The sequence below is a fragment of the Gossypium hirsutum genome, chromosome A02, assembly GCF_007990345.1.
Source record: "Gossypium hirsutum isolate 1008001.06 chromosome A02, Gossypium_hirsutum_v2.1, whole genome shotgun sequence".
Classification (NCBI taxonomy): domain Eukaryota; kingdom Viridiplantae; phylum Streptophyta; class Magnoliopsida; order Malvales; family Malvaceae; genus Gossypium; species Gossypium hirsutum.
Genome location: NC_053425.1, coordinates 44,764,163 through 44,780,481, shown reverse-complemented (window position 1 = coordinate 44,780,481; position 16,319 = coordinate 44,764,163). Strand labels below are relative to the sequence as shown.

Below are 16,319 nucleotides of genomic sequence, written 5' to 3'. Positions count from 1 at the left end.
AGTTTAGTGACCATCAGTCACCAACATAAACCCTTTTTATCTATTAACTGCTCTGCTGATACAAAGTACTACTGTGTATCCCCTATCTTATATTGGAAAATGGGATTTCACTTCTCACAATTCACCCAATGCAGTCAGTATAATATATGTATTCATCTTTTATTATGCTTTTATATAATTAATATTGGTACGTTTTTTTTATTTTACCATATTCATACTTTGCTCCTGCATCATATTTATTTTTTCACATTGATACATAAAATTTTTTTGTTCCATTTTCATATCTAAACTACAATTGCTACTTTTGACAGAGGCTACTAAGGGTACTAAGAGAAAGTGATGGCCTACAAACATGAAAGATATATAGAATCTTCAACCTAGAACTCGTATAATAGTAGATTCCAACCAATATGGCTAGCCTATTGGGAAGGAAGTGTCCAAATTGGCTAAATTTCTCGAAACAATTGCAAGGATTGGTTCTATCTGTCCTTTGAATAAAAAACATTGGAAACATTTTTCCAAATATGTGTTGGAAAACATATTGGGAATATTTTATTTATGTAGTACATAATCATTTTTTAATTTAATGTATTGCAATAATTTTGCATTATTTAAATTGTATGTAATGAGTACTTTTTACACTAATTTGTTATATGTACAGGAAAAGTTTGATCTCCAAAGTAAGGTGGAGGACTCTGACATCCTCTCACATGTTGGAAAACTCCAGGAGTTTAAATCGACTTTTAAGACTAGATACGACAAAGAGATGGTCCAAGAAGGTCGACCGATTGAAGAAATATATGAAAACAATCATCTTGGTGTGCTTAATGATCAATGGAAGTGGCTGGTGGAGTGATGGGGAACACCACAAGCTGCGGTATGCACTTTTATTAGATTAAATGTTCCATTTTTTTTTGCTTCCACTTACGTATGATCAAAGTAGGGGTGTATATATGCATGATTTGTTGAATGAGGCACTAATAAACATAACTTTCCTATTACTCTCATATTTTTCTCATTAATTTAAACAACAGGAACAATCAGAAAAAGCGAAAGAATCCCGAACAAAGGTGTGTTATGCACACATTGCTGGTAACATAGGATATGCGACCCTCAATGCACAATTTGTAAGTATTACATATTAATCGATATGTAACTTATATGAATTGTTTTACGCTCATTGGTGAATATTGTTAACAACTATTGTTTTGCTATATAATAGGATGATAAGGAAGGTTGTGAACCCTCGCGTTTGGAGTAGTTTAGATTTCAACATTTGAAGAAAGATGGGAGTGACAAATTGAGCGGTGAGGCAACATAACAAGTTTATGTAAGAAACAAATGGGTATTATTTATTTATTTTAAATTATTTTGACATTAGTTTTACTGTTTTTTTCAAAATAGATTTTTCTAATGAAAGAGAACTGTAGGATGAAGCATGCAAGAGGGTTAAAGACTCTATGCCAGCACCTGAGAGTTCTTTGGCACCTCAAGATAATATTGCATTAGAAAATGAGGTGTATACACAAGTGTTTGGCCTTGAGAATGATAGAAAAATGTTGGGATATGGACGTGGGATGACCAAATCCAAGTTGTTTAGCTATGGTTTAGTCACCCAAGGAAGCCAATCTACATTAGCCATTAGTACATTGATTGAAAATATGAGTGTTAAACAAGTCGAGCAAATAAAAATAATTCAAGCCGAACAAGCAATTCGAGAGAAGACTCTACTAAAGGAAGCAGAATCTCGATTTTATAAGGAGGCTGTAGAGTGAGAAGCTCGTTTGAGAGCTGAGGCAAAAGAAAGGTTTATGAAATTAACTAAAATTCGAGAGGCAAAGTTTATGGATATGATGGATGCTTGTGAGAAAAAGCACAGGGCTCTCCTTAACGAGTGTATGGCAAAGGGAATGTTAAGTAAGTACAAGACTTTTCATAGTAAGCATAGTAAGGTGACTATTTTATAACTAGATTGTCAATAAGTTTGTTAATGGTTTAATAGGCATTGATTGTTGTAACTGAATGCTAGGTTCTTATTTTATGTCTTCATTGTTTTCTTAACTAATAATTAGTTGATGTACTGATGAAAATTCTTTATTTAGCTTCAATTCATGGTTCTTTGGTTAATACTAAAATATTCTTCCCACGTGTTCATGTTGTTTCTCATCTAACTCGTATAAATAGAAAATGTACATTGCTATTTTTGCAGTTGAATTTTAGAGTAGCGGACTTGATGATAACGCTTTTAGTTCAGATGATGATGAATTAGGCTTGCTGCATATTATGTATTATATATATATATGTTATAGTGGTTGATGAATGCAGTTGCCCCATAATTTTTTGATGTCATAGGAAACAGGTTGACAACATGTTTGCAATGTGTTGACTGCTTCTATTAGGATTTTGTATAATTTTTTGATGTCATGTGAAACAGGTTGACAACATGTTTACAACTTGTTGACTACTTCTATTAGGATTTTGTATATAAATTACTAACTGCATTATTCAATGGTAGTTTTGTATTTATATGATCATTTTATGTTAATTATCTGTTTAATTAATTTTTTTCTCAAACTTTTCCAAACCCAATACATACAAATTTGCTCATATTTCGCCAAAATAGGCTCTTAAAAATTGGGGAAAAACGTTGTAAAAAAAATTAGACATGAGACAAAGATCTATCCTAACATTTTTAAGTTTGCCTTAAACGAGTTTACCCTAACCTTTTTTAAGGTTGCCTTAAATGAGTTTATCCCAACTTTTTTTAAATTGCCTTGGAAAAAGTCTATCCCAACCTTTTTAAGGTTGCTTTAAATAGGTCTATCCCAATATCTTTAAGGTTGTCTTAAACGAGTCAATCCCAACCTTTTTAAAAGTTGCCTTAGATAAGATCTATCCTAATCTTTTTGAGGTTACCTTAGACGAGTCTATCCCAACCTTTTTAAGGTTGCTTTAGACAAGTCTATCCTAACCTTTTTTTAAGGTTGCCTTAAACAAGGTCTATCCCAACTTTTTTAAAAAGTTGCCTTAGACTGATCTATCTCAACCTTTTTTAAAGGTTGCCTTAGCCAAGGTCTATCCCAACTTTGTTAAAAGGTTACCTTAGACTGGTCTATCCCAACCTTTTTTAAAAGTTGCCTTAGACAAGGTCTATTCCAACCTTTTTAAGGTTGCCTTAGACAATTCTATCCCAATATTTTTTAAAGGTTGTTATAGACCAGGTCTATCCCAACTTTTCTTAAAGGTTGTCTTAGACAGGGTCTATCCTAACTTTTTTAAAAGGTTATCTTAGACTGGTCTATCTCAACCTCTTTAAGGTTGCCTTAGACGGGTCTATACCAATCTTTTTCAAAGGTTGGCCTTGATTAGGTTTTTCCCAACCCTTTAATAAGGTTACTTATGTTGACTTATACCAACACTTTTTTAAAAGTGTCGCAGAGTCTATGCCAACTGTATTATAGACAACCTTTTTGGAAGCGTCGAGAGAAGCGTCGCGAAACCTATGCCAAACTTTTTTGCGTCGTCTTAGGTAAAAAAAAGTGTCGTGGTAAGCTTGTTTTGTTGTAGTGGGTGCTTGGGTTGTCATCCTAGTTTGCGTAAAAAGGTTTGACTATGTCAAAAAAAAAAGATTATTGCATGATTAATTGAGAATAATACCTTGCAAATTTTAGTTCAAACTCAATTTAGTGAAATGATTTAATTTACATGTTTCAATTTTATGGACACTTGTTGATCAAACTAGGTATTTTGAGCACTTATTTATTTTTTTCCTATATTGTTTGCATTGATCATGGATGTGGAAAAAACGCTTGATTTCTAACGAGTTATTGAATAATTTCTAATGTATGAAAGTACAATATGCTTGAGGGTAAGCATGAGCTAAGTAGGGGGATTTGATAGCTTGTTCATTTTGCACAATTTACATGTTCAACTTGATTTATTCTCGAATTAATCCCTGCTAATTGGTGCATTTTGTGTTTAAATATTGACAGGAACGAAATTCAGGCACTTTAAATCAGATACAAGCAAAGAAGGGATTAAATTGAAGCATGGGAAAGAGAAGAGGGATCGGATTGTAAATTTTGAGACATTTGAGGGGCTAGTAAGATTTTGACATTACAAAAGCCAAAATTAGTAAATTAAGTCTGAAAATATTTTGAGTAGTAGTAGGTGGAAAAAACCTAAAATTAGTATGTGGATTTTGTAAATAGGTGAGGTGGTGTACTTGAAAACACACCTTGAATACATTGGAAATTGATTGGATTTAATACAATTATCCATTTTCTACCTTTTGTTCAAAACACCTGTAGCTTATTCTTTTTCATTCTACCAATTTTAGTTTCAATAGCTTTTAATTTCTTTATTGGCTTAATTATTTTCCAAGTCCCCTCCCTTTTCCATCAATCTCCACTACCATTTATTCTTTTCCCATAAACCAACAAAAACATGATTAATTTAATGCTTCACAAAATTCCAACTTAGCTTTTGGCCGGTATTATTTCCGGCCAGGAATTGTGAGAAATGTATCCGCACTAAAGAATCATTCAAATCGGTATTCACCATTTCTTCGAAATATTGGGATTGACAAATTCATCCCTTAAAGTTAACTTGATTCCAATTCAAAGAGTGCACGTTGGGTCAGCCATACTGTATTCAATTTTTCACCAAAAAGTTAGGGAGATTGTGATCAGATTTAAACGTCCTGCGCAGTTGATGCCGTTAATTTGAGTTGTGTTCTTCAGAACGCAAGACTGTTGGGGTCTTGAATTGCGAACGTGTCTATTATGGTTAGACAAATTGGTAAGGGTTGGTTTGTAGGGCATACCGGAATCAACTACGAGAGGAAGAATTGGTGGTTAAGACGTTCTTAACTGCTATAACCAGCTTATTGTTTAGAGGAGAAAATTAAATTTCGAGGATCGATTCAAAAACCAGAATCCACTGAATTTAGAGCTAAGGTTTCCTAATTCTGTTTGCAAAAATCCAAATTCATTTTCTAATTTAATTTTACTTTCGATCTCTTTAATTGCTTATTTCTACTATCTTAATTATTTAATTTCTAGACATTGCCAACTCCCTTGATTTATTTAATTTATTTTTCAGCAGGTCCATTTAGAGTCGTAAGCACGACTATTGCCACGATTATCGGCTTGACCAAAATTCTATTCATAAGAAAAACACGGATGTTGATCATAATATCCAATCCCTGTGGACTTGATCCTACTACTCTTACTACTGTTTAGAGCTATTTTATTGTAGGAATTATTTTTGGTGGTTTCGATGTCCATCATGGAGTTGTATGCAATCCTAGAAATAGGAAGACATAAATCTACCGGATTAGTGCCAAATCTAATAGGGGAATCCATAGATCGAGTTAATGCGATAATAGAGGTTTTAATTAGAAAGAAAATTCAATTAATCAACCTAAAGTTAGTTGTTCTTAGTCTTGAAGAGAGATATTAACATAGTTTTAGAATTTCTATGAGTCAATATATTAAGTGAATAAATTGTTTAATTCAGATTGATAATGACAAATGTAGTCTAGGTGGATTCTTTCCTGAGTATTGTTTCGTTCCTTGGTTGTTAATCGATTATTTTCTTAATTTGTTTTTTTTCATGTTCTGAGTTAATTATTTTAGTTAATTTTAGTTTTAATCAATCATCTCAATTTGTTGTTTAAATAATAGAAAGACGGTAATTACTAGTACTTTTAGTCTTCGTGAAAATGATATCCTGGTCACCGTAGCTATACTATTTATCGATAGGTGCACTTGCCTTTGTCATATTTTTAGTTGATTTCGTGGATATCAAGTTTTTGGCGCCGTTGTCGGTGATTAAAAATTAGGAAAATTTTGTTTCTATTAATTTAGCCATTTTTTATTTTAATATTTTTAATTTAATTTTTATATTCTAACTTTTTTTAATTCTAGCAACCATTGATTGGCTGACGTGGTAAATGGGTGGCACCAATCTCTTTGGCTCTACCAATTTTCATTATTCATTTCAAGTTATTTATGTACATAATAAAAAAAAGTGAGTAATTTTTATAATTAATAAAAAATTTTGACTTATTTCTCTCTCTCTCTATATAAAACAAGTATGAGAATTTTGAATTGCAAAAGAAAAATGTTTAAGAAAAGTTGAATTACGATTAACTTTTATATTTAATGGATGAATATTAGCATTTGAATGGTTGTGATTAATATATTAACCAGGTATTTGATCTAAGGAATATAAGATTATATTTTGTAATAAAATTACGAAAAAGTAGAATTACGTTTTATGATAGGATTACAGGAATGTAAAATTACTAACAATATGTTACATTACTTTATTTGGTTCATTTAGTTGACATGTAATATTCAAATGTTTGGTTAACTATATGTAAAGTTACTTAGCATATTTTACTAAATTGTCATTGTTTTAGGTTTTTTTTATAATAAGATTAGTTCCGTTACTATTTTTTAGCCTCCATTCCTATAAAATTATGATAAATTATTACAAATATTACTTTTTATTACAAGTTATATATTAATAAGTAAATATATGATGTTGAAATAAATTTAAAAATCGTAGCTATAATAATTCATGAAAATTGATTGTGTTAAATATGACTCCTATTTTCAGTTGAATTTGAAAAATAATCTTTCAGTTAAACTCTGTTTACTTGTTTCAATCAAACACTCATTAGTTTAGATTATTTTATTATTATTAGACCTATGAATTTAGCCTATAAATAGGCTCTTTTACAATCTTAGAAAAATACACCCATTAGAGATTAGAACTCATAACACATTTAGAGAATTTTGTGTTTACGTTTTGAGGGTTCTTTGTTTTCGAGTTTTCGGGATTTAGTCTTTATCTCCATCTTTTGTACTATTTGTTCTTTTGCCATTATAGTAAAATTATATTTGCCCATTGTTTTTTATCCTCTTTGGAGGGGTTTTTCCACGTTAAATTTGTGTGTTCAATTTCTCAATTTATTCTACTATTTTTCTTATTCGTTGCTTAATCCGGTCGATCCTAACAGATTGCATCATCAACCATAATTAATATACTAATAAATAAAATATTATAGTAAATATAATAATTATAATTTTAAAGTGTTCCATTGTAAAGAATTTTTTTTAGTTAGTCTTAAATTTTATTTGAGAAAAAAAAGCTTAAATTTATTAAAATGATAAAAATAAATAATGAATTGGTCCAAAATTTAAGATTATACTTGTAATCTAAGATAATATAATAAATGGATCATAATGAGATTACATCCTATATTATAACATTTTAGCACTATTTGAGAATGTAAGATTATGGAGTGACCGAAATATTGAGAATTCAAACAACATAATCTTATTATGGAATGTACAGGCTGTAAATGTAAAATTTAACCAACCAAGCGCACCCTAAATGTCATAGACTAGATCCTAAACCCTAACATAGTTGTACATTAGTTAGGTTTTATGATCAAGTATAATCAATATGGTATTTATAAGTGTTTATATGTTGGGTAGGGGCGAAACTAGAAAATTTTTTCAGGGGGATCAAAATTAAATTGTAATTTTTACGATAGAAAAAATGTAATTGCACCATTTTAATAGACTATATATTTATAATTTTTAAAGGATTAAATCAAATTTTTATATTTTTAAAAGAGGCTAAAGTGAAATTTTATCTTTACTAATTTAAAATTTTAAAAATTTTAAAGGGCCATATGAAAATTTTTTCATTTTAGGAAGGGACGGGGCCCTTGTCAGCTTCCTAGTTTTGCCACTGATGTTGGGTCAGGTTGGATTTAGGTTGACCTTATATACGTTATTAATATCATATATAATTGCTTAAGTTTATCCCGACTCAAAATATGGATTTTAAAATATTTACCTAAGGTCGTTTATATTTTTGTAAATTACTAATTTGTGTTTGTTTAGGCTTACTTGTATCATTTTATTAATTTAAAAATATTATTTTATCAAATGTTAATATGTATTTCTTTTATTGTCATTATATATTTTATTTTATTAAAATTTTAAATATAAACAATTTATGATAATTTTTTTATATTTACATTATGATATAATACATTTAGTTTTCATATAATATAAAATACATCATACATATTAATAGGGGCGAAATGAAAGGGAAAGTAAGGATCTTGTCCCCTTAAAAATATTAAAATTAGAGATAAATCCCTTCAAAATTATAAAATTATAAGATAAAAAAACATTTTAACCTTCTAAAAAATTATAATTCAATTTTGACCTCTTAATTTTTTATTTTCTGACTTCACCCCTATATTTTTTTATCAAGGTATTAACATATTACATTATAAATTATATAATACAAAAGCAAAGTATGGAAGGAAATTGAAATGTGAAATTGCAAAATTAGTATTGTTTGGTTCGTAGTTGACTGTGAGAGTTAAAAAGGCCCATACCAAGTGTTTCAAATTAGATTAAGATAGGTCATTCAAGGAAACATTCAGAATATGTATTCTTACAATTCCAAGAATTTCTTAAGTCATAATTTTCCCTTCACATATAATTCGATTTGGTATAGTGGAAACCATAATTCAAAACTAGTTACTACTACTACTAATAAAAATGGGTCACAACTTGAATATGGAAATGGAAGCGATTCTTTTTACTACATCAGCTTCTCTTCTTCCTCATATTCACTGCTCTTCTAAGCTTTCCCCGAGAAGAAAGCAAGAGCACCCACAAAGGGTGCATTAATATAAGTAGCTGGCTCAGATTGTTGGTAATTGTTACGATCATCAGCAAAGTTGTCTTTACTATCAGGTCCACCTATGACGGCTCCAACAAGGACGTTGGGATTAGGTGAGTTAGCGTAAAGGTATTGGAACCCATTGTTACAGTTGATACGATCAGGGTGCGCCTTAATGGATGGAACCGATGAACCCCTATGGTGCACATGTTGTGGATATCTCTCTCCAAACCCAACCATGTATGACATTTTGGCTGGATTATCGCCTAAGATGTAGTCCACCTGCTTTTTTGCTTGTGCTATGAGGCTCTCAGCTGTTACAGTTGAAGTCCCACATGTGACGACTCCGCCGTTTGTACTGAGATATTTGGCGTATGTCAAGAGGAGGAAAGTTGTGGTTGTCACATATTGTAGATTGCTTTCACTAGCTTTGTAGAGAAGGCCCCCTGGTGTATATTGGGCTTGGAACCCTGATGATCCTGGAATTAGGGAGCAGATGTAGTTGTCTGAATGTGATTTGTATAATTGAAACTCTGATGTGCTTTTCTCCAAGAAGTCCTGTTAAGAATTAAAATCATTCGGAACTGGTTAAGTTTCGGGTTTGATGTTGATTCGGAGAGTCATGAAGGCTCGAGGACATACCTTGGAAAGAAGGACCTTTGTCCCAGCTCTCTTATCATCCCAACTGAAGGAGAAATCATCATTATCTGATCCCATGGTATGGCCATTGGATTGGATGTATGATAAGTACGAACTGTCCTGCGTCGCTCGATGCATCCATGACGCTCCCCAAAGAAGCTCATCCTGCATGTTCAAACCAATTTGATCAATGAATCATGATTAATTTTCCAATGGAACATGAACCAAAAGTGTATTTCACTATTTCTTACTTGGTATCCAGAGTAAGAGCAGTAAAATGGGCAGACCATAGAATTCAGAGAGTCACTATAAGACCCTCGGTACTTGTCTGCGAAATCGAAGACCTGCATTCATAAACAGAGGAGATTAGAAACATGAAAAGAACAAATGAGACTGTTAGTAATTTATGGATGCTTATTACATTCTTAGCAGTTTGAAGCAACTTGGCAGAGTAGGAAGGGTCGGAATCTTTAAACACTATCGAAGCTGCAGCCAATGCGGCAGCCGTCTCGGCTGCTACATCGGATCCTGGATTTTGAGCAGACACCTTGTATACATTGCGTGGGGTATCCATGTCTTCGGGTCTCTCCCAGCACTTGTGGTCCATGTTTGGATCTCCCACCTATAACATATCACAACAACATTGTAAAAAATGATTTTGTTATCTTCCCCGAAGTTTCAAAACTTTGAACACACTCACTTGAACGTATAAACTGTCAGGGGTAGCAGTTGCTGCTTTTAGAAGATAATCCGTGGCCCATCGGAGGGCAGTCTTTGCATTCCCAATCTGACTGTGCATTGAACCGCCAAATTCAATAACACTCCATGCCAACATTGTTGTGGTGAAGGCCATTGGAAGGCCAAACTTGACATTATCTCCAGCATCATAATAGCCACCCACAAGGTCCACGTGATAAGAAGCACCGTCGGACAAACCAGAGTTACCCCTCCATTTGAGGCGTTGATTAGACGGCAACGGACCCGACCGCTGTCCCTCAAAGAAAAGAATAGACTTTTCAAGAGCATCAGCGTAATCTCGAGAAGTGAAAGCAGTAGAAAGTAAACTAAGGGATAAAAAAGATGTACAAAGAATCAGCATTGTTATAGGAGCAGCCATTTTTTATAATTTGGCTCTTCTCGAATGGGTTATGGTGGTGGTGGGAATGTGTTAATAGCAAGGGGAGTTTATTTATAGGCAAAAAATAAGCAGGAAGTTGTGAGGTCGTTAGACGTTAAGGTGGAACCAAAAAGACAAGAAACATTCATGCAGCTCACGGGATCAACTGCGTAAATTTGGAGGATATGTTATTATGTTATGTTATGTTATGGGGACGACATTGAAAACTTGATCCAAACAAAGATATGGGAACATGGAAGGTCTTGGAACAGACACAAGAACCTAACTTATTGTTATCAATGTTGGGTCTCGTGTTAATAAAGTCTTTGTAATAGTAGAGAATGATAATATCCCTCACAAAAAGTCTTAGCAAATGCTGCGTGAATTAAGATCAACTTTTTTGCTGCCAAAATTAAGATAAACTTTTGATTATAAAATACCGTAATTAATGCCGTGTGAGTATTTTAATTTCCTTTTCGTAGAGAACATTATTTTGTCAATATCTATAAAGTCACGGATGCGTATAATAAAGCTGAGTCACATGAGACTCCAATGCTATTTAGTTCCACTAACTTTTGCGTGAACCATGAATCCCCAGCACTCATTTCTCTTTGCTCAAATAATGCGTTTGATACCCCTCAAATTCCAGATTTATTTCCCATATTAGTTTGGAGAGGAAGGGGCTTTGGCCTAATCTTCTCTCCCATATTCTAAGGAATATTTACAATCCTTTTTTCTTCTCATTTCTAGACGAATTGGACTAGTTTAGTTTAATTAGTTAAGAGTCCAAACAATAATCCCAAAATCATGTGATTGGCAGATATAAGAGACGCCCTTAAAATCGTAAAAAGGCTTCACCTGGTTGGTCAAGGAATTCAGAAATTTGTTGGCTAACGAATACTGCGGCTTTGATTTTGGAACCTCCTTCCTTCTTTTGTAGACTTTTCAGAGACCTAACCCATACAAACAATACTACTGTTTTTACTGTATCTCTGCCCAAAATTTATCCCTAGCATGAGAACAGATTTTTGAGGGCTCTATTTTCTAAGCCTAGATGTGACCTTCGCCTACTTTCCTCAATTGGTTTTGTAATTAAAGGAACCAAGATGTGTGTCACATGTGTTTTTTTACTATTAACGATATTGAAAAATTCTTACCTACTTGGGATAATGCAACTCCCAGACATAATATGTTTACTCGATTTGCTAATGCTGTCTTCTAAGGGAATCAAAAGCAACTCCCCAACCTCAAAAGTCGTATGTCTTAAATTAATAAATGCAATTAGTGATCATGCTATAATATAATATCATCAACTTCTTGTAGTTTTATAAATTAATTACTAGTTGATATTTGATGCATTGGTATTAGACTTGATCATGGGCCAGGTTGGGTCAGATCAAACAAAATTTTAGTCCCGTTTTTTAGACTTGGGTCTGGCCTGGCCTGAAATATAAAATTGTTAAGTCTGAGCCTGACCTAGCCTAGTCCATATTAAATTCTTTTAGCTTATTTTATTAAATAAAAAAATTTTAAAATATAATAAATCAAATACATCTAAAAACATAAATGATACTAAAACAATTCTTAAAACAATATACAAATTGAAAGTGAAAGTGGAATTAGAAAAGTAAAGTTAAAAATTTAAAATGATTAAAAATAAAATAAAATATTTATTATATAATTCGGGCTGGCCTTGAGCCAAAAAAATATTGCCTGAGACTTGGCTCGTTTTCTAAACAGGCTTCTTTTTTTGTCCAAGCTCATTTTTCGAGCCTATATTTTTACCGGAACCCTCCTATTTTTCGGACGGGCCATTAGGTCTAATTGATATTCAATAAATAAAATGATATGTTGTTAAAAGGGTTAATATTTTAATGGTATAATTTTATATATCATTAATGAAATAAATTTAAGTGAATTTAGTTTTTAAAATTTATTTGATAATGCGTAAACATTTATTAATAGTTAATAAAACTATACACAACCACTACGTCAAATATTAAAAATATCATGAAGGCCACTATATTAGGTGCTAGATTGTATTTTGCCTATTTGTTAAAAAAAATGAACAAATTAGTTTATATATATTAGATCAAAGAGCAAATCGGTCATTTCTATTAAAAAGTTAATTCATTTCTACTCTTAAAAACTGACATGGTTGACATAATAATCAAGCCACGTGTACCTTATGCTTACATACATAGATAAGTTTTTAACAAATAGAAATTGATAAAATTTTGAACAAAAAGATCAATTTACTCTTTGATCTAACATTTAAAAACTCATTTGCTTATTTTTTTGAGTAAAAGAAACAAAATGTATTCTGACACTTAATATAGAGACTTCCGTAGTACCTTTACTTGTATAAAAATGACGTGGAATGAATTTAAATTAATTTTTTTTTATGAATTATGAATGAGTAGATTAATTAATTGTTTATAGAGGAAGCAGGATGGAGCTTCTTATGTTTATTGTTTTTGTTTGTTGCTGAAACAAACTTGTAGGGTGTAATAAACTTTTGCCTTTTTTTTTCTCAAAAATTGGAAATGGGTTAACTTAAAATTAAAACTAAACGGCAAGCGGGTGTTTGGGTATCCAATAGTTGAGGGGTTGCGTGATCTTAGCCAAATCAGAGTTTATTTCTTTTTGTCTGGCTCACCCCTCTTCATCATCCACCACCTTTACATTTCTTCCTTAAATTACTTTTAAACTATTCATACTCTAATTAATTATTTATTCTTTGATACATGAGTTTGATATTTTTTCTGAAGTATTACTTGTAATAGAGTATTTATATTTGATAAAAAAGTTATACACTTTAATTAATATCTCAAAGCAACAATGTCAATTTTTTACTGTTTAATTTGAATTTTAGAATTAATTTAATAAAAATTTATAATTAACTAATAATATTAACAATTAACTTTTATCAAATCCACACCATATCTCATAAGTTAAACACTAATAATATTAGCAATTAACATTAATAAAATCAATCCTAAAACTCGAATTAATTACTAAAAAATTATCACCGTTATTTTTAAATACTAAAATATATAATCTTTATCAAATATAAATACCATATTGAAAAAAAAAACACATATACCATATTAAAAAATATAGCAAACTTAAATTCCAAATGATATTCTTCAACAGTACAATATATCCATAAATTTATTCCAATCTACAATCTCCGGAGTATTAAAAAAATGTGGCATGATTTTATATAAACAATGTTATTTTTATGGAAATAGGTAATATTAAATTATTTACACTTAATATATATAAATGTATTTGAACTTGATAACTTATATCTACTCGTATTTAAGATATTTTTGGACCTAACTGACACCTAAACATGAAAATTGTAAGCCAACTTCATACTTTTAACAAACACTGTTAAAATAAATTAACATGGCGCTGGCGACCAATAACATAATGATGTGGTAGTCTCACATTTTAATACGTGAAAAAAAAATCATAATTTTTTTTGGCTTTTTTACCCAAATAATATAAAAATAATTAATTAAGAAAAATGTATGAAAAACAAATTAATTACAAAAATAGGCATTTACTACAGTGGTCTAACGATGCTGCCTGACAAATTGACAGCACTAGACTAAAATGTGATAACCTAAAATATTCAGGGGCTTGATATGGAAATTTCCCCTTTTTGTTGGTAGCTGAAAAAAAAAGGGGTTTAAAAGTGCCACGACGGCACCAAACTTCATAAACCCCCTTGGTTCATAAGTACAAAGCATACAAACGAGCCTACCATTTTTATACCTAATTTTGTTTAAATAAAATGATTTTATTATGAAATTTCAGAATAAGTTTTTGAAAGTTTAGAACCTCACTTGGTAGAGCATTCATAGGGAAATTTCATTGATATGGGATAAAAGGGGCCTGCTAATATATTTTATTCAAGTGAAAATTTGAACTCTTTGTAATGATTGAAACTTCAGTATCTTTTCTTGCCGAATGATCTTGCAGGTAAGACCAAAAGAAGTGGCCATTTCATACGGTGAATCTGAATGAAATAGAAGCATCAATTCGTTCGGGTGAAACATCACTGTAGAAAATGAACAGAAATTGGAAAAGTTGTCGTTCTTCTGCCCATTTATAAGGTAGCAGTTAAGAGTCTGAGAAGTTGCAAGTTCCATATTTTTTCTGAAACCTCAAAGCATATTTTGAGCATGCTTGTGATGGGAAAAAAACATAAGAATACAGTATGTGTACTTGTATAAGTATGGTGTTGTTATTCCTTTATGAAAACTAGAGCAATTTACCCGCTGAGAATAAAATAAAATAATAAGCAATGGGAGTTTATGAAGCAGTTTAGCCATTTACAGTTTGGTGCCGCCTGAAATCTTTTTTTCAGCTGCCAACAAAAAGGGGAAATTTTTATATTAAGTCCCTGAATATTTTAAGTCATCAATTTATCAAGCAACTTCGTCAAAATACTGTAGCAAATGTCTATTTTCATAATTAATCTGTTTTCTTTACCTTTTTCGTAATTAATTATTATTTTTATATTATCTAGGTAAAAACTAAATTTTCTTATTTTTATCACGTGTCAAAATATAAACATACCATATACTATTATACTATTTGATCATTAACATCATGTAAGCATATTTTAAGGGTTTGTACTTAAAAGAAATACCAAATTAATACTTTTACCCAATATAAGGGCCCATGATACATGATACTTTTACCTAGATTCATCTCGTAGAGGACCAATCCAATATGTATCGATTAGACATAAAACCGATCTCAGTCTCCAATCACTTGCCAGTAAGTCTTTAACCTTTTAGCGAGGACCTTCATAATTATCTTATACATGCTGCTAACAAGGCTAATATGCATGTAATCATCAAGCCCCTTTGGAAACGACATATTTAGGGCGAACACAATTAATGAAAATTTTATATTTAAGTGCAGCAAGTTGGTTTTATAAAAGGTAAATTACAAAAATAGTCATCTAACTATTTAGATCATTCTATTTTGGTTATACAATTATTATTTTTTCGATGGATAAACAACATTTATAATTACTCAATTATTGGTAAGTGTTTTTTTTCAGTCACTCAATTATGAAAAGTTACAAAATGGTCATCCAACTATTTGGTTTTTTTTATCACCAGTCATTAAATTGTTGACGAAAAAATGGCGTGACAACTTTTAGATTTGCAATAATAGCAACTTTGACCCTCAATGTTTATACATGTGTCAATTTAGTCTTAACTTTTTTTTAAAAAATAACTCTCAATGTTTACACATTGTGTAAATTGATTTCTTTCTTTTTTTTTTCCAAAATTGCTTCTTTTTTTTATCCTTTCACCTAAAAAGCTAAAAAAAACCTATCAACTAATTTTCATTAGAAATATACCAAAAATAGAAATACCCAAAAATCCAAGATAATAAATTTTTACCTTATCTCATTATTTAAAACTAACCTTCAAAACCCAAAATAAAAAGTATAAGTGCGAAAAAGGAAAGATCAAATTACACAATAGACCTATCAGTTTCTGCTCAGTTTTATATAAATTGATTATGAAGATTATTGCCAATAGATTTAGAGTGATATTCCCTAAAATCATTGGCCAAGAGCAGGCTGGGTTTATTGCTGGCAGAAACATCTCAAATAATATTCTTATAGCCTAAGAGGTCATTCATTCTATGAAGCCCAAAAACAAAAGATGGATGGCAATTAAAATTGACCTAGAAAAAGCTTATGATAGGCTAAGTTGAGATTTCATTGATTTGTCTCTTCAAGCAGCTGGTATTCCGTTTTATCTTAGAAGAGTTATCATGTCAGCCATATCAAGCTCCACCATGC

The 16,319-nt window shown here is 31.2% G+C and overlaps 1 protein-coding gene across 1 annotated transcript; it reads right to left on the bottom strand.

The window, feature by feature from the left end:
- Positions 1–8,679: 8,679 nt before the first annotated feature.
- LOC107951145 (endoglucanase CX-like) lies at positions 8,680–10,477 on the bottom strand. Its single transcript, NM_001327585.1, has 5 exons — positions 10,061–10,477; positions 9,782–9,982; positions 9,612–9,704; positions 9,364–9,525; positions 8,680–9,279 (listed from the first exon to the last, which is right to left on the bottom strand). Exons 1-5 carry the CDS (start codon positions 10,475–10,477, stop codon positions 8,680–8,682), a joined length of 1,473 nt encoding a protein of 490 aa, NP_001314514.1.
- Positions 10,478–16,319: the final 5,842 nt, after the last annotated feature.

Excerpts from the sequence above, each read along its gene's own strand:
- LOC107951145 (NM_001327585.1), bottom strand. The coding sequence starts at position 10,477 with ATGGCTGCTCCTATAACAATGCTGATTCTTTGTACATCTTTTTTATCC. Across the intron at positions 9,983-10,060 it reads CTGACAGTTTATACGTTCAA|GTGGGAGATCCAAACATGGA; the intron begins GTGAGTGTGTTC and ends GATATGTTATAG. Across the intron at positions 9,526-9,611 it reads GCTCTTACTCTGGATACCAA|GATGAGCTTCTTTGGGGAGC; the intron begins GTAAGAAATAGT and ends TTGAACATGCAG.